The sequence below is a fragment of the Haliotis cracherodii genome, unplaced genomic scaffold (assembly GCF_022045235.1).
Source record: "Haliotis cracherodii isolate W230 unplaced genomic scaffold, xgHalCrac1.p SCAF_4, whole genome shotgun sequence".
NCBI classification, from domain to species: Eukaryota; Metazoa; Mollusca; class Gastropoda; order Lepetellida; family Haliotidae; genus Haliotis; species Haliotis cracherodii.
In genome coordinates this window covers 69,378,192-69,401,887 of record NW_027266297.1, presented here as the reverse complement: position 1 = coordinate 69,401,887, position 23,696 = coordinate 69,378,192, and the positions used below count along the sequence as shown (strand labels likewise).

The 23,696-nt window shown below is 45.1% G+C and overlaps 1 protein-coding gene across 1 annotated transcript in view; it reads left to right on the top strand.

Annotated features, from left to right (window-relative positions):
- The window catches only part of LOC139480569 (diphosphoinositol polyphosphate phosphohydrolase 1-like), a 53,595-nt gene extending 32,469 nt beyond the window's left edge, over positions 1 to 21,126 (top strand). The window contains exon 4 of the mRNA XM_071263712.1: positions 12,865 to 21,126. Coding sequence (XP_071119813.1) covers positions 12,865 to 12,974 — 110 coding nt within the window. The 3' untranslated portion in view covers positions 12,975 to 21,126. The remainder of the gene's footprint in view (positions 1 to 12,864) is intronic.
- The last annotated feature ends 2,570 nt before the right edge of the window (positions 21,127 to 23,696 follow it).

The window sequence follows — 23,696 nt, the reverse complement described above, 5'->3', positions numbered from 1 at the left end:
GTAGCCAGGATTGTTATTGCTTGGGTATTGATCACCAACCAACATTTAATTACTGTTGAATAAAACAAGGCTTTTTTATCTCCTGCCAAATTTGCTAAATGTGATAGTAATAATAGTCTTTGTGGGGAAACTTTTTCTTTTATTTCATGTGTTCGTTTTAGCACTTGATAGGGTGGTTTTAATTCTTTCGGAACATACAGTTGTATGTGGAAATAATTTAGTATAGAAGTCCTATGGAGGATCGGATGGTCGCGTTCTGTGACGTGGCTGTTTGTGTACGGTCCCACATCTCAAGTCGGGTATACTCACGAACTCACTGACTCAAGCCTTCAGGGGTGGTCTGGTATACTCACTGACTCAAGCCTTCAGGGGCGGTCTGGTATACTCACTGACTCAAGCCTTCAGGGGTGGTCTGGTATACTCACCGACTCAAGCCTTCAGGGGTGGTCTGGTATACTCACCGACTCAAGCCTTCAGGGGCGGTCTGGTATACTCACTGACTCAAGCCTTCAGGGGCGGTCTGGTATACTCACTGACTCAAGCCTTCAGGGGTGGTCTGGTATACTCACTGACTCAAGCCTTCAGGGGTGGTCTGGTATACTCACCGACTCAAGCCTTCAGGGGCGGTCTGGTATACTCCCTAACTCACTGACTCAAGCCTTCAGGGGCGGTCTGGTATACTCACTGACTCAAGCCTTCAGGGGTGGTCTGGTATACTCACCGACTCAAGCCTTCAGGGGCGGTCTGGTATACTCCCTAACTCACTGACTCTAGCCTTCAGGGGTGGTCTGGTATACTCACCGACTCAAGCCTTCAGGGGTGGTCTGGTATACTCACTGACTCAAGCCTTCAGGGGTGGTCTGGTATACTCACTGACTCAAGCCTTCAGGGGTGGTCTGGTATACTCACCGACTCAAGCCTTCAGGGGCGTTCTGGTATACTCCCTAACTCACTGACTCAAGCCTTCAGGGGCGGTCTGGTATACTCACTGACTCAAGCCTTCAGGGGTGGTCTGGTATACTCACCGACTCAAGCCTTCAGGGGCGGTCTGGTATACTCCCTAACTCACTGACTCAAGCCTTCAGGGGTGGTCTGGTATACCCACTACCTCACTGACTCAAGCCTTCAGGGGTGGTCTGGTATACTCCCTAACTCACTGACTCAAGCCTTCAGGGGCGGTCTGGTATACTCACTAACTCACCGACTCAAGCCTTCAGGGGCGGTCTGGTATACTCACTGACTCAAGCCTTCAGGGGCGGTCTGGTATACTCTCTGACTCAAGCCTTCAGGGGCGGTCTGGTATACTCACCGACTCAAGCCTTCAGGGGCAGTCTGGTATACCCACTACCTCACTGACTCAAGCCTTCAGGGGCGGCCTGGTATACTCCCTAACTCACTGACTCAAGCCTTCAGGGGCGGTCTGGTATCCTCACTCACTAACTCACCGACTCAAGCCTTCAGGGGTGGTCTGGTATACTCACTGACACAAGCCTTCAGGGGTGGTCTGGTATACTCACCGACTCAAGCCTTCAGGGGCAGTCTGGTATACTCACTGACTCAAGCCTTCAGGGGCAGTCTGGTATACTCACTAACTCACCGACTCAAGCCTTCAGGGGCGGTCTGGTATACTCCCTAACTCACTGACTCAAGCCTTCAGGGGCGGTCTGGTATACTCACTAACTCACCGACTCAAGCCTTCAGGGGCAGTCTGGTATACTCACTGACTCAAGCCTTCAGGGGCGGTCTGGTATACTCACTGACTCAAGCCTTCAGGGGCAGTCTGGTATACTCACTGACTCAAGCCTTCAGGGGCAGTCTGGTATACTCACTGACTCAAGCCTTCAGGGGCAGTCTGGTATACTCACTAACTCACCGACTCAAGCCTTCAGGGGCAGTCTGGTATACTCACTGACTCAAGCCTTCAGGGGCGGTCTGGTATACTCACTGACTCAAGCCTTCAGGGGCGGTCTGGTATACTCACTGACTCAAGCCTTCAGGGGCGGTCTGGTATACTCACTGACTCAAGCTTCAGGGGCGGTCTGGTATACTCACTGACTCAAGCTTCAGGGGCGGTCTGGTATACTCACTGACTCAAGCCTTCAGGGGCGGTCTGGTATACTCTCTGACTCGAGCCTTCAGGGGCGGTCTGGTATACTCACTGACACACCGACTCAAGCCTTCAGGGGCGGTCTGGTATACTCACTGACTCAAGCCTTCAGGGGCGGTCTGGTATACTCTCTGACTCAAGCCTTCAGGGGCGGTCTGGTATACTCACCGACTCAAGCCTTCAGGGGCAGTCTGGTATACCCACTAACTGACTGACTCAAGCCTTCAGGGGCGGCCTGGTATACTCCCTAACTCACTGACTCAAGCCTTCAGGGGCGGTCTGGTATCCTCACTCACTAACTCACCGACTCAAGCCTTCAGGGGTGGTCTGGTATACTCACTGACACAAGCCTTCAGGGGTGGTCTGGTATACTCACCGACTCAAGCCTTCAGGGGCAGTCTGGTATACTCACTGACTCAAGCCTTCAGGGGCAGTCTGGTATACTCACTAACTCACCGACTCAAGCCTTCAGGGGCGGTCTGGTATACTCCCTAACTCACTGACTCAAGCCTTCAGGGGCGGTCTGGTATACTCACTAACTCACCGACTCAAGCCTTCAGGGGCAGTCTGGTATACTCACTGACTCAAGCCTTCAGGGGCGGTCTGGTATACTCACTGACTCAAGCCTTCAGGGGCAGTCTGGTATACTCACTGACTCAAGCCTTCAGGGGCGGTCTGGTATACTCACTGACTCAAGCCTTCAGGGGCAGTCTGGTATACTCACTAACTCACCGACTCAAGCCTTCAGGGGCGGTCTGGTATACTCACTGACTCAAGCCTTCAGGGGCGGTCTGGTATACTCACTGACTCAAGCCTTCAGGGGCGGTCTGGTATACTCACTGACTCAAGCCTTCAGGGGCGGTCTGGTATACTCACTGACTCAAGCTTCAGGGGCGGTCTGGTATACTCACTGACTCAAGCTTCAGGGGCGGTCTGGTATACTCACTGACTCAAGCCTTCAGGGGCGGTCTGGTATACTCTCTGACTCGAGCCTTCAGGGGCGGTCTGGTATACTCACTGACACACCGACTCAAGCCTTCAGGGGCGGTCTGGTATACTCACTGACTCAAGCCTTCAGGGGCGGTCTGGTATACTCTCTGACTCGAGCCTTCAGGGGCAGTCTGGTATACTCACTGACACACCGACTCAAGCCTTCAGGGGCGGTCTGGTATACTCACTGACTCAAGCCTTCAGGGGCGGTCTGGTATACTCACTAACTCAAGCCTTCAGGGGCGGTCTGGTATACTCACTTACTCAAGCCTTCAGGGGCGGTCTGGTATACTCACTGACTCAAGCCTTCAGGGGCAGTCTGGTATACTCACTGACTCAAGCTTCAGGGGCAGTCTGGTATACTCACTTACTCAAGCCTTCAGGGGCGGTCTGGTATACTCTCTGACTCGAGCCTTCAGGGGCGGTCTGGTATACTCACTTACTCAAGCCTTCAGGGGCAGTCTGGTATACTCACTGACTCAAGCCTTCAGGGGCAGTCTGGTATACTCACTGACTCACTGACTCAAGCCTTCAGGGGCAGTCTGGTATACTCTCTGACTCGAGCCTTCAGGGGCAGTCTGGTATACTCACTGACTCAAGCCTTCAGGGGCGGTCTGGTATACTCACTTACTCAAGCCTTCAGGGGCGGTCTGGTATACTCACTGACTCACTGACTCAAGCCTTCAGGGGTGGTCTGGTATACTCTCTGACTCGAGCCTTCAGGGGCGGTCTGGTATACTCACTGACTCACTGACTCAAGCCTTCAGGGGCGGTCTGGTATACTCTCTGACTCGAGCCTTCAGGGGCGGTCTGGTATACTCACTGACTCAAGCCTTCAGGGGCGGTCTGGTATACTCACTGACTCACTGACTCAAGCCTTCAGGGGTGGTCTGGTATACTCTCTGACTCGAGCCTTCAGGGGCGGTCTGGTATACTCACTGACTCACTGACTCAAGCCTTCAGGGGCGGTCTGGTATACTCTCTGACTCGAGCCTTCAGTGGTGGTCTGGTATACTCACCGACTCAAGCCTTCAGGGGTGGTCTGGTATACTCACTGACTCAAGCCTTCAGGGGTGGTCTGGTATACTCCCTAACTCACTGACTCAAGCCTTCAGGGGTGGTCTGGTATACTCCCTAACTCACTGACTCAAGCCTTCAGGGGCAGTCTGGTATACTCACTAACTCACTGACTCAAGCCTTCAGGGGCGGCCTGGTATACTCCCTAACTCACTGACTCAAGCCTTCAGGGGCGGTCTGGTATACTCACTGACTCACCGACTCAAGCCTTCAGGGGCGGTCTGGTATACTCACTGACTCAAGCCTTCAGGGGCGGTCTGGTATACTCACTGACTCAAGCCTTCAGGGGCGGTCTGGTATACTCTCTGACTCAAGCCTTCAGGGGCGGTCTGGTATACTCACTGACTCACCGACTCAAGCCTTCAGGGGCGGTCTGGTATACTCACTGACTCAAGCCTTCAGGGGCGGTCTGGTATACTCTCTGACTCGAGCCTTCAGGGGCGGTCTGGTATACTCACTGACTCACCGACTCAAGCCTTCAGGGGCGGTCTGGTATACTCACTGACTCAAGCCTTCAGGGGCAGTCTGGTATACTCGCTGACTCACTGACTCAAGCCTTCAGGGGAGGTCTGATATACTCACAAACTCACCGACTCAAGCCTTCAGGGGCAGTCTGGTATACTCACTGAATCACTGACTCAAGCCTTCAGGGGTGGTCTGGTATACCCACTACCTCACTGACTCAAGCCTTCAGGGGTGGTCTGGTATACCCACTACCTCACTGACTCAAGCCTTCAGGGGTGGTCTGGTATACCCACTACCTCACTGACTCAAGCCTTCAGGGGTGGTCTGGTATACTCACTAACTCACTGACTCAAGCCTTCAGGGGTGGTCTGGTATACTCACTAACTCACTGACTCAAGCCTTCAGGGGCAGTCTGGTATACTCACTGAATCACTGACTCAAGCCTTCAGGGGTGGTCTGGTATACCCACTACCTCACTGACTCAAGCCTTCAGGGGTGGTCTGGTATACCCACTACCTCACTGACTCAAGCCTTCAGGGGTGGTCTGGTATACCCACTACCTCACTGACTCAAGCCTTCAGGGGTGGTCTGGTATACTCACTAACTCACTGACTCAAGCCTTCAGGGGTGGTCTGGTATACTCACTGAATCACTGACTCAAGCCTTCAGGGGCAGTCTGGTATACTCACTGAATCACTGACTCAAGCCTTCAGGGGTGGTCTGGTATACTCACTAACTCACTGACTCAAGCCTTCAGGGGTGGTCTGGTATACTCACTAACTCACTGACTCAAGCCTTCAGGGGCAGTCTGGTATACTCACTGAATCACTGACTCAAGCCTTCAGGGGTGGTCTGGTATACTCACTAACTCACTGACTCAAGCCTTCAGGGGTGGTCTGGTATACTCACTGAATCACTGACTCAAGCCTTCAGGGGTGGTCTGGTATACTCACTAACTCACTGACTCAAGCCTTCAGGGGTGGTCTGGTATACTCACTGAATCACTGACTCAAGCCTTCAGGGGTGGTCTGGTATACTCACTAACTCACTGACTCAAGCCTTCAGGGGCAGTCTGGTATACTCACTAACTCACTGACTCAAGCCTTCAGGGGCAGTCTGGTATACTCACTGAATCACTGACTCAAGCCTTCAGGGGCAGTCTGGTATACCCACTACCTCACTGACTCAAGCCTTCAGGGGTGGTCTGGTATACTCACTAACTCACTGACTCAAGCCTTCAGGGGTGGTCTGGTATACTCACTAACTCACTGACTCAAGCCTTCAGGGGCAGTCGGGTATATATTGGATGATTATCATTCATTGAAGTATGGTATATCATGTATATATTGGATGATTCACATTCATTGAAGTATGGTATATTTTTGATGATTCACATTCATTGAAGTATGGTATATGTTGGATGATTCACATTCATTGAAGTATGGTATATGTTGGATGATTCATGTTCATTGAAGTATGGTATATTTTTGATGATTCACATTCATTGAAGTATGGTATATGTTGGATGATTCACATCCATTGAAGTATGGTATATGTTGGATGATTCACATTCAATGAAGTATGGTATATATTGGATGATTCACATTCATTGAAGTATGGTATATGTTGGATGATTCATGTTCATTGAAGTATGCTATATATTGGTTGATTAAAATTCAATGAAGTATGGTATATGTTGGATGATTCACATTCATGTAGGGGAAGTATGATGGTCAATACTCACTCCTGATCATGCACACGTGCACAAGTGTATATTCTATTTATTCTGTAGTGTTGTCTGTTAAACAAGGTGAAAACACAACTTGTCACGCATATTCTGTTTTGTCTTTCCAGTTTTTACACCATACTTTTTAGCATACCTGAGAATCATATAAATAATGAAGTCAATGAATTGGTAATTAGTTGCCAGGAAAGCAGCTTCAAAGACGTGTGTTCAGCTGGTGAGCTCTTGGGTGTTGATTGTGTTGGTTACAGCCTCGCAATCTGCTGTGAAGCTCAGATTAGACACAGTGTGTAGACGGTGTTGCAGTGACGTGGAGGGGCAGTTGTATCCAGTTGTTACTATCGTCTGGAGAGAGTAATTGATCCCTCCCATACAGACGAGGCCGCGGGAGACGGCCCCAGATGCTTGCGGAATACCCCATTGCTTAAGCTTCCATAAAGAATAGCAGCTTGGGAATTGGGGTAGAGGGGAGGGGGGGATTTATTTGTAGACTAGAAATCGTTCTCGTAGATAATTTTATCCTGAAATGTTAATGACTTCACTGCACTCCAGTTCATGTGGATGTCATTATATGCTTGTGTGCTCCTTCGATGGCTTCCATCTCACAGTAGTTAGTTGTGTAAAACTTTGACTGTGTCCTGCCACTAAAGAAGCTTCTCAGTGATGAAGCTAGCTTGTCGATGCTGAAGGAAACTTGTTGATGCTATAGCATACTTCTCAGTGCTGAAGGAAACTTCTCAGTGCTGAAGGAAACATCTCGATGCTGAAGGAAACCCCTCAATGCTGAAGGAAACTTCTCAGTGCTGAAGGAAACTCCTCGATGCTGAAGGAAACTTCTCAGTGCTGAAGGAAACTCCTTGATGCTGAAGGAAACTTCTCAGTGCTGAAGGAAACTCCTTGATGCTGAAGGAAACTTCTCCGTGCTGAAGGAAACTCCTTGATGCTGAAGGAAACTTCTCCGTGCTGAAGGAAACTCCTCAATGATGAAGGAAACTTCTCAGTGCTGAAGGAAACTCCTTGATGCTGAAGGAAACTTCTCAGTGCTGAAGGAAACTCCTCAATGATGAAGGAAACTTCTCAGTGCTGAAGGAAACTCCTCAATGCTGAAGGAAACTTCTCCGTGCTGAAGGAAACTCCTCGATGCTGAAGGAAACTTCTCAGTGCTGAAGGAAACTCCTCGATGCTGAAGGAAACTTCTCCGTGCTGAAGGAAACTTCTCAATGATGAAGGAAACTTCTCCGTGCTGAAGGAAACTCCTCGATGCTGAAGGAAACTTCTCAGTGCTGAAGGAAACTCCTCAATGCTGAAGGAAACTCCTTGATGCTGAAGGAAACTTCTCAGTGCTGAAGACCTGGGTTGGGTTCCTCACATAGGCTCAATGTGTCATATTGCTGAAATATTGCAAAAAGTTGAGTTAAAACCGACTTGCTGAGAACTCCAGTTGGTGTTTGTGAGTAGTGAAAGACTGCAGGATGTGTAACTAGTGACAGGTTTTTATCTCATGTAACATAGGGAAGTAGTTCTAGTACAGTCACAACAAATAGTAGTTGCTGGAATATCATTGAATTATGAGAACATCCCTATGTAGCGTAGTATATGTTAGAAACTCATGACTGCTGTGGATGGGCTGTACTGGGTTCCCAGCAGCCGAGACTGGGTGAAACAGTTGACCACATTAAGGATTTGTGCAAGATTTATCAATGACAAATAGCAGTGACTGTTGTAAGTTTGTCACTCACTCGCTCACTCACTCACTCACTCTACCACTCACTCACCCACCCTACCACTCACTCACTCACTCACTCACTCACTCACTCACTCACTCACTCACTCACTCGTATATGAAGGAATATATGTGACTGATCTTGGATGACGACCTCCAGGTTAACACAGGGCCTCGTTTATAGAGCAGCATCATTCCAAACAAACACAATAGGATACATTTTGTGAAACTCCATCATCAGTGATCATTGACGATCCACAAGCCAGGTTGAAGGGTGCTGTCCATGGACCATCCCCGGTTGCCTGTGTGCCCTGGAGCAGGTCTTGAGAAGGTCACTCAAGTGGTTAATCTCACCTTGTACCGGAACGATTCCTGTTCCTGCAGGGACCCTCTGCTGGGCTCATTTATCCGGCGTCACTCTCCATCATCTGCTTCAGGAGCTTGCAGGGCATTAGTGTAGATAAATCTACAGTCAATTAGATCACTTATATGCAGCCCATGCACATAGTTAACTGAAATTATAACGGTGAGCCGGGATCAGAGATGATACCAGGTGACCTTCTGGGAATTATTGCTCCACATTTTGGAGAGAATTCTTAGTATTATATCTGTTTATCAGTGTTGGAAGATAGGTGGTGTTTGTTATTGGCACTAGAACTGATAAATGTTTACATCTTTAGAAGTAGTGAAAGGTTGCATGATATTTAACTTGGTTCATTTCCCTGCGTGATGTGGGGCAGGGAATATGGGAACACAGTTCATCTGTCCGTCATTCTGTCTTTCCGTTCGGTAGAATATTTCTAGATGAAACTTGCTATGGCCAGATCAGTCTAGTGATGAAGTGGTGACTTGTGATGATTTGGGATGTTAAAACATAATAATAGAGGAAATACGGTAGGTTGATATTGGATGGTTTTGACGACGATGTGATGTTCTAGGCCATAGCACTGACTGCTTCGATGATGAGATTACAAGACATGATGAAGGCATATCTTTTGCATACTTTATTCAGGGAGAAGGCGGTAATTAGTGCTGCACTTGTGCCCAATCCCTTTGTCTTTTTGGACAATAAAATATGTTTAATAATACTTTATTCATGACGACACATTGTTTACAAACCTTTTGTGATCGAGAGTCATTGCCACCTCCATCAACCACCACTGTAAGGATTTGGCAGGAGGGGATTTGAAAGTTCATCAGAAAACACTCCTCCCTTGGAAAGGCCACGAAAACAATGTCCTGACATCACTGAAGTCACAGTACAAGAACTTGATCATAACAACTTATCAGACTTGATGAAATTCATTTGAGGACACGCACAATTAGGCAAATCATACACGATCCACTGTTACTGGGCAACAACTGTCATTTCTTGCATATTCTGGCCTTGAATCCGTGAAATCTTGAAATTGACAGTTCTAATCCTATCATTTATGTCAAAATAGTCAGGTCATCTGCGGCCTAAAATTTCCAAGAAATGACTTGATGATTCCAAACAGTGCACAAGAGGTTTCTACAAAACACAAATCAGTTCGGAGGGTTATTTGTCGAAATTCTTTTTTAAAAACTATGTGTTTTGAACCCTTATTATCAAATGGTCAAAACTATGTGTATTTTAATGTTGAACTATGGAAGTAATATTTCTTACATTTCCCCTTTTAGGATTGTTCTTAGATAGCAGAACTTTGTACCCATTGCAAGAGAGTGCCGTTTTCCACGTGCTCTTGTTGTCATGGTAGAATGGAGTAAACCTACTTACTGTGTTTTGAAATTTGATGTAGTCCCTAACTAGTGTAATACTTCTAAACTTGGTATATATATGCCTTCTTTAGGATTGGACTGCTATTTATGAAACTAGGTAAAAGGTCAAGGGCAACAATAAGGTTTTCGTAAACAAGGTTTTGTCATTGTCAGTTTCTGAGGCATATTTAGTTATCCTTTCAGGCGTGATATATGATATTTATATGTTTCTGTATAAATCCAACGAGATGATTTGTTTGTTTGTTGTGTGAATGGCAGAATAAATTTGAATGAATATGATATGCATCTTTTGTAGGCTGTTTGTGTTTGAATATTGATCAGACCAGGCCATTCAAAAGAATTGTCAATGACAAAGTTTTCAGCTTAGTGCCATTCTGTTAGCGTAGGACAACCTTGGCTGCAGCAGAAGGATGATCTAACGAGTCATTGTGAAGGATATTTTTCCTCTACTATTGAAACATAAGCAGCCTGCAGATTGCGGGAATGAAGAGCAAGTAACATCTGGTATCATCCCTCACTGGCTTCCACAGGAGATAGTTCTTGGGAGATAATGGAAGTTGCATCACAATGCTGTGCAGACCATTGTGACATCATTGGTTTCCATGACATCACAATCAAATGACATCACCAATCTCAGACTCTGCAGCCGTAGCTGTATTTTTTATACTCAAGACATTGAGTTACTGTTAACAAACTGAAAAAGTTTGAGGAACTCTTTTGGATGATAAGTAGAATCTCCCCCTCTTCAGTGCTCAATGTATATCAAGATTTCTTGATGTGAGTCAAAATTTTCTTGGCAAGTTTTGGGGCGGTCGGGTAGCCTAGTGGTTAAAGTGTTTGCTCGTCACACTGAAGACCTGGGTTGGATTCCTGACATGTGTACAATGTGTAAAGCCCATTTCTGGTGTCCCCTGCCGTTATATTGCTTGAATATTGCTAAAAGCGGCGTAAAAATCAAACCCACTGACTTGGCAAGTTTGGGTACTTGTGACTTTTGTCAACTCACTTTGATGTGTTTAATCTTAAAAGACACTTGGGTGACATTCTCTGGTAATATTATGAACCATCTAAGTTACGGTACAAGGCCATGTGACTCTCAATCCAAATGGCCATGTGAACTATATTACCTTTGACAGAAGCGTCTGTGTCCTGAAGGACTAGATCGATATGGGGAAGCCCTATTGTAACCAGTCATTGGCTTCAAATAGAAACAATTGGCCTTGGCATACTTAGGTCCAGGGACTATGTACAAGTCAGTTTGCAAAGGTAAATACAGTATTAGTCAGAAACCCTGTTAGTATGGACACTGTTAGTCTGGCACTGCTAGTCAGCACACTGTTAGTCTGGACCATGTTAGTCTGGGCACTGCTAATCTGGACACTGTTAGTCAGAACACTGTTAGTCAGAACCCTATTAGTCAAGACCCTGTTAGTGAGAACCCTATTAGTCAAGACCCTGTTAGCCTGGACACTGTTAGTTTGGGGCATCTGGACCCAGTTAGTAAGGACCTTGTTAGTCAGAACCCTGTTAGTCTGGGCACTGTTAGTCAGAACCCTGTCAGTCTGGACACTGTTAGTCAGGACACTGTTAGTCTGTACACTGTTAGTCAGGACCCTGTTAGTTAGAACCCTGTTAGTCTGAAAACTGTTAGTTAAGACCCTGTTAGTCTGGACACTGTTAGTTAGGACCCTGTTAGTCAGAACCCTATTAGTCAAGACCCTGTTAGTGAGAACCCTGTTAGTGAGAACCCTGTTAGTCAGGACCCTGTTAGTCTTGACACTGTTAGTGAGAACCCTGTTAGTCAAGACCCTGTTAGTGAGAACCCTGTTAGTCTTGACACTGTTGGTCAGGACCCTGTTAGTGAGAACCCTATTAGTCAAGACCCTGTTAGCCTGGACACTGTTAGTTTGGACACTATTTGTCTGGATGCTGTTAGTCTGGACACTGTTCGTCAGAACCCTGTTATTCAGGACCCTGTTAGTCTTGACACTGTTGGTCAGGACCTTGTTAGTGAGAACCCTGTTAGTCTTGACACTGTTGGTCAATACCCTGTTAGTGAGAACCCTATTAGTCAAGACCCTGTTAGTGAAAACCCTGTTAGTCTTGACACTGTTGGTCAGGACCCTGTTAGTGAGAACCCTATTAGTCAAGACCCTGTTAGCCTGGACACTGTTAGTTTGGGGCATCTGGACCCAGTTAGTAAGGACCTTGTTAGTCAGAACCCTGTTAGTCTGGACACTGTTAGTCTGGATGCTGTTAGTCTGGACACTGTTAGTCAGGACCCTGTTTGTCTGGACACTGTTAGTCAGGACCCTGTTAGCTGGGACACTGTTAGTCTGGATGCTGTTAGTCAGGATCCTGTTAGCCTGGACACTATTTGTCTGGACACCACTGTTAGTCTGGATGCTGTTAGTCTTGACACTGTTGGCCAGGACACTGTTGGTCTGGATGCTGTTAGTTTGGACACTATTAGTCTGGACACTATTAGTCTGGATGCTGTTAGTCTTTACACTATTAGTTTGGAGCATCTGGGCCCAGTTAGTCAGGACCCTGTTAGTCTGGATGCTGTTAGTCTGGACACTATTAGTCTGGATGCTGTTAGTCTTTACACTATTAGTTTGGAGCATCTGGGCCCAGTTAGTCAGGACCCTGTTAGTCTGGACCTCATTAAGCTTACTGTTGGGAATGTCTGTATGATATTTAGAGGTACATCTCTCCATACACATGGTTTGTTAATCCAGAGATTTATAAATAATCAGGGTGATTATCAGTACGGTTATCCAGAATTTATTGTCTAGACACAAGAAAGAAGTAAACCTTTCATTCAGGTTGCGTTCAGGTACACCCACTGCTAGAGGATCCTGTCTGAGGTTGGTGCGTGTGCTTCCTGAACCCTTCCCCTGACACACTGATATTTAGCACATGCCCTCCAGAGAGATAGAAATGTCTGATGCTACAACAAGTAAACCGCTGACGTAAATCTCCTTTTCTTTGTAGGTCGCAAGAGAGAGTGGTTTCCCTTGTGTGAGGCGAGGGAGCGGTTGTTGCACAAGCCGGTCCAAGTCACCTACCTGGAACTACTCAAAGATCGACCTTTGGTGACCTGAGATTACTACATTCCAGCCTCCCTAGTTCAAGATGTAAAGTTGCAGGCTATGGATTGGCTTCATGTACACTTCCTTTTGATTGGACAATTAGGACCTGTTGTGGGTCATGTGACTGGAATTATAAAGAAGATGTGTATTCTGATTGGCTGAAGCCTTTGATGGTTATTATGTATGTATTATATGGAGGTTTTAACATACCTGTGTGATATGGAAAGGGATAATTATTAAAGACAGGATGTGTATATTGTTGAGTGACGGGTATGTGAGTGAGGTGTGAGATGTGTAAGGGTTCACTTGGAAGAAATAGCATTTATTTGTCAACAGTGGAATAAGGGTGAGAGAAGTGGATCATACACATTGTGATATCCTATGTAACATATTTACTGTACTCTTCCTATTACTGAGGTGCTCCGAGAACAGTGGCATGCCAGTTCTCCCTCGTCAGACAAGTTCGCTAATTAGTCCAAGAAACTCCTGTGACAGATCTATTAAATGTATTGAGTTAAAAAAGGGGGGTATCAGCCCTATTGTCCTGAGACAGCAAGTTATTCCAATGTCTATCCTACACTGTATGGTGATTCTCCAGACAACCTGCCTTGCTAGTTGCAGAGGGAGGTCTGGGGAGCACTGAATCGGTTACCACTCGGTTCGTCGTTTTTCAAATTCTCCGGCTGAAGGGACTTTACATTTAACAGTGAATATTCCAATTTTTTCTGAGTTGAAATATACGCTTCTGCTTGAGCAGACCACAGTCCCAATAACCATTCTCTGTGATGTAGAGTTGTCTGCCCTTCAGGAAACCAGATCACACGGGTCTTGTCTTCTGGGCTTTGAACATTTTTTTGGAAGATTTTTATTCTAAATCCAATTTAACTGTGCAATTTTTCAACCACAATCACACTTTGCTCCTAAGTGTATTGATTCCGAGTGGGCATCTCGACCCTTGCTCCCAGAGTCTGCGTGGCACGACAGTGATGTAGGATGATGTTATGGAAGTGGTAACAGATCTTTTTTTGTAAATTTTGGGGAAAACTCCAATGAACATCGCCACTGCTGCTCCATGCACAATGATGTAAACGCCTTGCCTTCAGATACTACTTTTACTATGAGGAATCATAAACATACAGTGTTAATTTTTTAAGACATTTTGATACAAACTATTTTAAGACTTCACAGTGGAAAAAGCTTTTGGAATTGATGAACATCTATTTTGCTACCTGTTTAGACTAGAACTTTTTTCATGAATTTTCCAGATTTGTCAAGTTACTGTGTTGAAATGAACAATGTTCCGTGTATGTAAGAGTGTGCGAGAGAGATTTACATGCAGTATTTATTGAAGTAGACGCCAAGGGTGGCGTGTTGATTCATGCAGATGACATCAACAAAAGCTTTGCTATATTTGTTTTACTTGAATATATGAGTCTTACTGATTTCCCAGACATAAGTATTTATATTTACTATTGGTGTTATATTGGTGCCAATATCATTTCAAGAATTCAGCAGCACTTTGGAGTCATTTCGCCTCTAGTTAGTTGAAGTGAAGCCTCTCAAAGTGAGTTGACAAATAATATAACATATTTCATAACAATTGAAACTATCGTGCACATTGTACTAAATGTTTTGTAAGTGCTGTAACTTTTATTTTGTGGCCAGTATATATAGAAATTATGCCATGTATTTGAGGCAATCCTAGATTCCTCTGATCTTGGGTTATCTTATGACGGATTCCAATTGGATTTAATCAGGTGCTATATGCCCCGGGTAAGCGGGGATGTCATACCATGTGTTACTTTGTATTACAATGCTGAGTCAGGGGCAAGTTGAATGCATCGTGATGAACATCGGTACATGGGTCTCTGTGTGGACTGTTTTCTTGAGAACCGAATGTTGATGATTTAGTGAAAACTCCTGGGATGGTCAACACTGCTCTGTGTTGGAGAAAGTCTGTCCAACCTGACTGTACACTGGGTACCACTGAACATTGTTGCTGAAACTCGTCATATTGTGAATATATCACAGACCAATGGACAGACTGTGACTCCGGGCTGCCAGAAGTGGTCAAAACATTTTACGTCACAAACACTTAGCTTGCTGGAAGTCAGAATCTCTGGATTTACAGAACTTGGCCTCTAACATCCCCTGGTCTCTGCGTCCGGTACATGACCTCCGACATCCCCTGGTCTCCACGACCGGTACATGACCTCAGACATCCCCTGGTCTCCACGACCGGTAGATGACCTCCGACATCCCTTGGTCTCCACGACCGGTACATGACCTCCAACATCCCTTGGTCTCCGTTAACGGTACATGACCTCCAACATCCCCTGGTCTCCGCGACCGGTACATGACCTCCAACATCCCCTGGTCTCCATAACCGGTACATGACCTCCAACATCTACTGGTCTCCGTGACTGGTATATCACCTCCAACATCCCCTGGTCTCCATAACCGGTACATGACCTCCAACATCTACTGGTCTCCGTGACTGGTATATCACCTCCAACATCCCTTGGTCTCTGTGACCTGTACATGACCTCCAACATCTACTGGTCTCTGTGACCGGTATATGACCTCCAACATCCCGTGGTCTCCCTGATGGTACATGACCTCCAACATCCCGTGGTCTCCGTGACGGTTACATGACCTCCAACATCCCCTGGTCTCCGTGACGGTTACATGACCTCCAACAGCCCCTGGTCTCCCTGATGGTACATGACCTCCAACATCCCCTGGTCTCCGTGATGGGTACATGACCTCCAACATCCCCTGGTCTCCTTGTTGGTACATGACCTCCAACATCCCCTGGTCTCCGTGATGGGTATATGACATCCAACATCCCCTGGTCTCCGTGATGGGTACATGACCTCCAACATCTCCTGGTCCCCGTGACCGGTACATCACTTCCAACATCCTTTGGTCTCCGTGATGGGTACATGACCTCCAACATCCCCTGGTCTCCGTGATGGGTACATGACCTCCAACATCCTCTGGTCTCCGTGATGGGTACATGACCTCCAACATCCCCTGGTCTCCGTGATGGGTACATGACCTCCAACATCCTCTGGTCTCCGTGATGGGTACATGACCTCCAACATACTCCTGTCTCCGTGACCGTCTTAAGGAACTAGGCTCCCACATAAATATGTTTCAATTTCAAATCCAACCATTAAGACTTTAATTCCTGCCTTCTCAAGCTGCCAACTTCAATTACCTGTGACAGCTGATATCGCTAATTAAACAGAGATGAGAAGATCGCTGTAATGTAGGAGAAAATGTCCAGATGTGTGTTATACCCAGGGTCCAGTGTACAGAGGGATCCCAGCTTCCATCTCAACACCAGTTTTCATGTCGTGGATAAATCAACATGGTTCATGGAAGCTTTCTCAATCACAGATTAATCATGATCATTTTAATGTAGGTACATCATCACGGTTCAAATAAGAGTATTATTTTTTCATTTTTTGCTCAGTTATATTTTCAGAAATAAGAGTATTGTATTCAAGTTGAAAGCAAGATTCTTACAGAAGTAATTCCTCCAGAGTTTGATATGCACATTTGTTCACATTAGTTTTCCTGTTCTGCATATTACCTACACTTTTGATTGTTTAGTTTGTATGAAGAGCTTTACAACATCGCTGTGATTTGGCTGTTGTACTGTCTGTATTGAGCCAGGACTACATGGGGCACTGTACAGGGATAGTGTAACAGTCATAGCTTGTCAAGGCAACAGAATCAGGTCTGGGTTATTTATGTGAGAGACCATCTTCCTGAGGCAAGAGCGTTAACTAACTACAATGGCAAATCCTGCAGTCGACCAAAATCTACTGGTTGAAATCCATGTAGTTCGTTTCGCGATTTTGATTGGACTATGTGCATACTGATTAGTCCAGCCAAAATGTAACTCCGGAATACCAGCCTAGTTCAGCAAGGGTGGGAACAGGACTTTTATAGTCAGTTAACGCCCTTGCCTTGGGAAGATGGTAAGAGACAAGAGATTTGTATTTGTGCCGGTATATTGGCACCTGAATCTGTTCCTGTACATCTACCTGAAGACTTGGACCGGAATCTATGTCTGTACATTTAACAGTAGATTCGTACCTGTGTAATTACCTGTACATCGACTGCAGACTTGGTCTTGTGTATCTACCTGTGTAACACACCTGTTGATTTCTACCTGTACATTACCACCCTCGTTAGCTAGTTGTGTGGAAGTGTGCTATGTGCTGTGTATTTAAGTCACTATTGTTGGTTAGCTTGAACTTCTTTGTAACCAGTTGCTTTTATATACTAGACTGTACAGAGATATTATGTACTTTATCTATTTACAATTGCTCTGTTTTGAAGTGGACTATCAGAGTTTGATGTATTCATATACCGGTAAGCCTGTTCACATGAGAACCACTTTTCTAATGCTGGCCTGGTCAGTGTGACATAAAAAAACAAGAGAAGGTATTCCATGTCACCATAATGACCAGATTGTCTTTGATTTTCAGATTAAGTGTATCATTTACACCTGTATACTGTGGCATTAAATAAGGGAACACTAATAACGAAGATGAAGTTAATAGCTTTGTCTAGTGATACTCTGGTCCTGATGTTGGTACACAATGCAAACTTTGGACTTTTAACCAACAGGTGAGGGACCAACAAATCTATACCATGTCAGGTGATAGGTGCTCATGCATAACGTCCAGGGTGATATTTATTAAAAATAAACATGGAGACATTTGTTCACATCGAAAGTTTGTTTTGAGAGACTATAATTACAACAAACTGCCCTGCTAATGTTTATTTTGTCGAGACACTTTTACTTCAGAAACTTCTCACAGAAACAGTGCGACAGAAACTCATGTCGGACAGATGAATCCTCTTGCACATGTTCCCTTATTTTTGGCCATCAGTATCACCACTTTCAAAGACTTTTCATGAGTGATACTGATTCAGCCGTAGATTCAGCTCCAGATTCAATAATCCTGCTGTGGCAGCAAGTTAATATATACACCAACATTTGCCATCAGATGGCACGACTGCGGTATTGTATGTGTGCTGTGACGTCCTAGAAGGCATTTCCCATTAATTCACTGTCTATGCTCAACACACTCCATTACACCATGACACTGTGACAGTCGAGCCTTCTTCAAAGGGTGGTTGTCATCTCCACACACAGTTCCTGTCCGCAAAAGTAACAGTTGTTTAGATTCTCTACCTGCTGTGATATGATGGTAATAAAGGTGTATGCCATTATCAATGTTGTTGAAGACTCAGTTTCTTAATTAAACTGAAGCAATACCATCCAGAAGAGGGTGATAAATGCTTTTATTCACATCCTCTATTTAGTTGACTTCAATATATATCACATAATGAAATATTAATCAGAAAAAAGGGACAAGCTATGAAATAGCACTAACTGTCTTAAGTGTTATCAGATATAAGCACAGTATTGATCTATGAAGAGGTTGCCAGATTTCGTCAAATATCCCTTAACACCAGGTGTCCATCAAGACAAAACTGTTAATGGAAATTTTGAATAGATTGCTCGCTAGGTGAGTGTAACTGCAGGGCATTCAGATCATGTGAGACATATTTAATACCGTTAGTGATGACGTCGGGTCCACTAACGATGGGGTCCCATGAAGATTCTGTGTTAGAACTGGTCTTCAGCAATCTAACTACCTTCAGCGACTATCGGGATTGGGTGGTCAGGCTTGCTGACTTGTTTGATGCATGACATCGTATCCCGATTACTGTATCCGTAGATCAATGCTTATGACGTCAATCACTGGATTGTCTGGTCCAGATTCGATTCTTTACTGACCGTGTCTTGTAGCTGGAATATTGCTGAGAGCGGCGTTAAACAACAAACAAACAAGCAAACAAAACAGTGTCGGGACAAGATACCTCGGAGTGCACAATAAGCAGCAGCTGGAAGTGCTCGTAAAATCAACCCTTCAGTCAGTGAGTACCTGGGGAACAGCAGTATTAAATCTGACCATCAGCTGTGGGTCATCTGTTGATGATCAGATCATTTACAGGTAGTACAGTTTGTTGGTAGACCAATGAATAGGCAGGTCAGTTTACAGGTAGGATGGTTTTGAATAGGCTAACTAATGAGCTGATCTGTGTACAGGTAGTACAGTTTTTAGTTTGACCAATTAATGGGCAGATCAATTTACAGGTAGGAAGGTTTATAAAAGAGGTGGGTTTAGCAGAAGATCAATTTATAAGGTGCTCGGTTTAGAAATTACGTCACGGCGTCAATGATGCATTGACAGGGCAGGTAATCTTATTTGTTCTCACACATTTGGAGGTACGTAGTTTTTTCTGTTCCATACCACATTGTAATACTTCAAGTCTTTAAAGGGCGTTCAGAGGTGATAGACATAAGGAAGAGTGTTTATGGATGTCAGCTTGTTTATTATGAGGAACAACATTTCGGAGTATAGACTTACTCCTCCATCAGATGCATGATGTATCATTGTTGACATCCATGATTTCTCTTCCTTACTGTAATACTTTGATTTAAATATTATTTTCACAATGAGTTCAGATTTGGTTCCTTATTATAGCCAAATCAAACAACTCCACCATACACCCTGTTTAAAGTGTAAAAAGTTTTAGGGTATCTAGATGTCCTGTTGATAAAGTTGGGATGGATTTTAAGATCCCTGTTTTTCAAGAAACATTTTATGAACAAGTTTCAAGTATATTTGTATCAACATTTTTGCATATTGATGTCTTAAAACTGATAACTCTGTGACTAACTCTATGGCCTTTGATGACACATAGGGTGTTGCAGTACTAATGGGCAGACGCCAGATATTACACATGGGGGTTACTTCCCCTTAGTTGTCTGCCAATCAGGTTTTTTTGTTTTGGAAAAGCATTTTATCTTCCCATATGCTAGCTGATAATTAGACATTTCAACAAGATACTTTCAATTGTTAACATTTTGTGTTAATAAGTTATTTCATATGAAACTATTTCCTGTGTGGTTTGATCTGTCTTATCTCTGTTTGCAAGTGGACAACAAATGAAAAAAAATGCCTTGGTTGGTCCAGGTAGTCTTAGTGACATTCAGTTGGTCTTCCATTGACACTCCCAGGTACATGTAGTGGTGCCAAGTCAGTCCCCAGGCAGTTGTGAATGAATGTTTTACCATTGCTGATCACAACTTGCTGATCACAGTATTTGTAGGTAGTATAATGTGCTCATCACAGTACTGGTCTAAGGTATGATACTATACTGATCTAAGTATTGGTATGTGGTATGATTGTGCTCATGACAATACTGGTCAATAGTATGATACTATACTGATCTAAGTATTGGTATGTGGTATGATTGTGCTTATCACAATACTGGTCAGTAGTATGATACTATACTGATCTAAGTATTGGTATGTGGTATGATTGTGCTGATCACAATACTGGTCAATAGTATGATACTATACTGATCTAAGTATTGGTTTGTGGTATGATTGTGCTGATCACAATACAGGTCAGTAGTATGATACTATACTGATCTAAGTATTGGTATGTGGTATGATTATGCTGATCACAATACAGGTCAGTAGTATGATACTATACTGATCTAAGTATTGGTATGTGGTATGATTATGCTGATCACAATACTGGTCAGTATAGTATGATACTATACTGATCTAAGTATTTGTATGTGGTATGATTGTGCTGATCACAGTATATTTTATGTAACTATTTCCATGGCCAAACATAAGAAGTGTTTGATAATGATTCTTTGTGTTAATGAATTATCTTCCTAGTTAGTCTTTCCTGGAGAAAGAAACTGACCATAATGCTTTAGCCTTGTTCATGTACTCAACCAGGCGTTCCCAGTACAACGGGTGATCCTGAAGTAAGGGGCTTGTGTGTGCATCCAACATTCACTCTGACCATGCATCCATTGTGTATACATTACTGTTTGTTTCTGTGTTAGAGACACCACTATTGCCAAACAACAAGGCAGGGTCACTGATGTTTACGTTCCTTACAATTATGTGAAATTAAGTTTTGAATAACTGTGTTCTTTCAGAATACATTATGCACACAAAACACCTGCCGACAAATCTTGTTATCCAACCACTAGTGGATATAAAACACTGTTCAGTTTTCAAGTGCCAATCAGGAAATAAAACAAACTGTGCAGAGATACTGTGTTGTCATGTGTTTCCCCGAATCTGTGTGGAGTTGGTCCCGGGAGCTGGTCCCGTGTGTGGATTTGGGGGTAAAATAGGTCTTCAGTCGTCTATGTGTGGTTATTGTTGGGCAAAAAAGGCCTCCAGTTTCACATGCTGGTCTCCTGTGTGAAATCTGAGGCAGAACAGGCCTCCAGTACCTTATGCTGGTCTCCTGTGTGAAATCTGAGATAGAATAGGCCTCCAGTACCTCATGCTGGTCTCCTGTGTGAAATCTGAGGTAGAATAGGCCTCCAGTACCTCATGCTGGTCTCTTGTGTGACATCTGAGGCAGAACAGGCCTCCAGTACCTCATGCTGGTCTCCTGTGTGACATCTGAGGTAGAATAGGCCTCCAGTATCTCATGCTGGTCTCCTGTGTGAAATCTGAGGTAGAATAGGCCTCCAGTACCTCATGGTGGTCTCCTGTACCTCATGGTGGTCTCCTGTACCTCATGCTGGTGTCCTGTGTGAAATCTGAGATAGAATAGGCCTCCAGTACCTCATGCTGGTCTCCTGTACCTCATGCTGGTCTCCTGTGTGAAATCTGAGATAGAATAGGCCTCCAGTACCTCATGCTGGTCTCCTGTGTGAAATCTGAGGTAGAATAGGCCTCCAGTACCTTCTGCTTGCCTCTCCTGTGTGAAATCTGAGGCAGAACAGACCTCCAGTACCTCATGCTGGTCTCCTGTTCCTCATGCTGGTCTCCTGTGTGACATCTGAGGTAGAATAGGCCTCCAGTACCTCATGCTGGTCTCCTGTGTGACATCTGAGGCAGAACAGACCTCCAGTACCTCATGCTGGTCTCCTGTACCTCATGCTGGTCTCCTGTGTGAAATCTGAGGCAGAACAGGCCTCCAGTACCTCATGCTGGTCTCCTGTGTGAAATCTGAGGCAGAACAGGCCTCCAGTACCTCATGCTGGTCTCCTGTGTGAAATCTGAGGCAGAACAGACCTCCAGTACCTCATGCTGGTCTCCTGTACCTCATGCTGGTCTCCTGTGTGAAATCTGAGGCAGAACAGGCCTCGAGTACCTCATGCTGGTCTCCTGTGTGAAATCTGAGGCAGAACAGGCCTCCAGTACCTCATGCTGGTCTCCTGTGTGAAATCTGAGGCAGAACAGACCTCCAGTACCTCATGCTGGTCTCCTGTGTGAAATCTGTGGCAGAACAGACCTCCAGTACCTCATGCTGGTCTCCTGTGTGAAATCTGAGGCAGAACAGGCCTCGAGTACCTCATGCTGGTCTCCTGTGTGAAATCTGAGGCAGAACAGACCTCCAGTACCTCATGCTGGTCTCCTGTGTGAAATCTGAGGCAGAACAGGCCTCCAGTACCTCATGCTGGTCTCCTGTGTGAAATCTGAGGCAGAACAGGCCTCCAGTACCTCATGCTGGTCTCCTGTGTGACATCTGAGGCAAACCAGGCCGCTGTCATGTAGATGCATCCATTCGCAGGCTAAAAGTTAGAAATTTGTTCTTTTGCTTGTTTTTTTTTTATCGGGAGCCTAACAGACAAACTGTTTGGCAGTCAATAGTGTAAGGCTAGCTCACTCTGTGACTCTAGTACTGTGCGAATCGAGCAAGTCGATGAGTGTTCGAAATAAATATTTGATGGGTCTGACACGCGGAAGGCGACTCCCGTTGCCGACATGTCTGGGATATAATTATTTTACGTCAGTGCATGCTCTGAAGTACAGCTTATTGTACAGATCGCGGGGTATATTGGCGTTATCACACCGCAGCTGAGCGACTGACACCGCCACTGCCAGCACAAGGATCGGAATCGCACGTGAAGCAAAAAACAAACATTATCCGAGTAAGCTCTGCAGTGCTGCAACCAACGCCGACTTCCTACTTTTAGATCGTTGTGAAATTCAATCAACGGACTCACCCCTTTTGTATGTTGGCAGAGTCAGTAAAGATTTCTACACCACCACAATTAAACGCTTTGACAATATCTTTACAGGTTGAACAAGTCTAGCAAGGACGAGGCATTAATACAAATAAATTGTAAAGAATAAGGAATGTATTTCAGATCTGATCTCGACAGCGAGGAGGGCGGAAATATTCCAGGGTGCGTGTGTGGAACAGATCCCATTGTGGTGTGACGTCCGCTCGGACCTTTATGGGCCGGACCACCTGCACAGCATTAAGATTGACTGTTTAGCGATTGCGCGTGTAAGCGCCACAGATCGAAAAGTGAACTGGGAGTGGGTTCCATGTGTACTTACCCGACTTGGCTCCGACCTGGCTCCCGACCTGGCTCCCGACCAGCCTCGATCTTAAGGTCACTAAACTGTTGATTGGGTGTCACGGGGATACCGATTATGGTCAGCAGGTGAATGTTGTTTAGCGCAGCAGTCAGGAATAGTTCAGTTATATAAAGGCGGTCTCAAGCCTCGTAATTAGTTTTTGGAAATATGAACAACGACCCACTCCATCGGCCACGATGGAGGACATGGTATCAGCCAAGACACAGAGACAGGGCGCTCTGCAAAACGTGCGCCAGGGACTTGGCTCTTACGAGTTGAGTTTG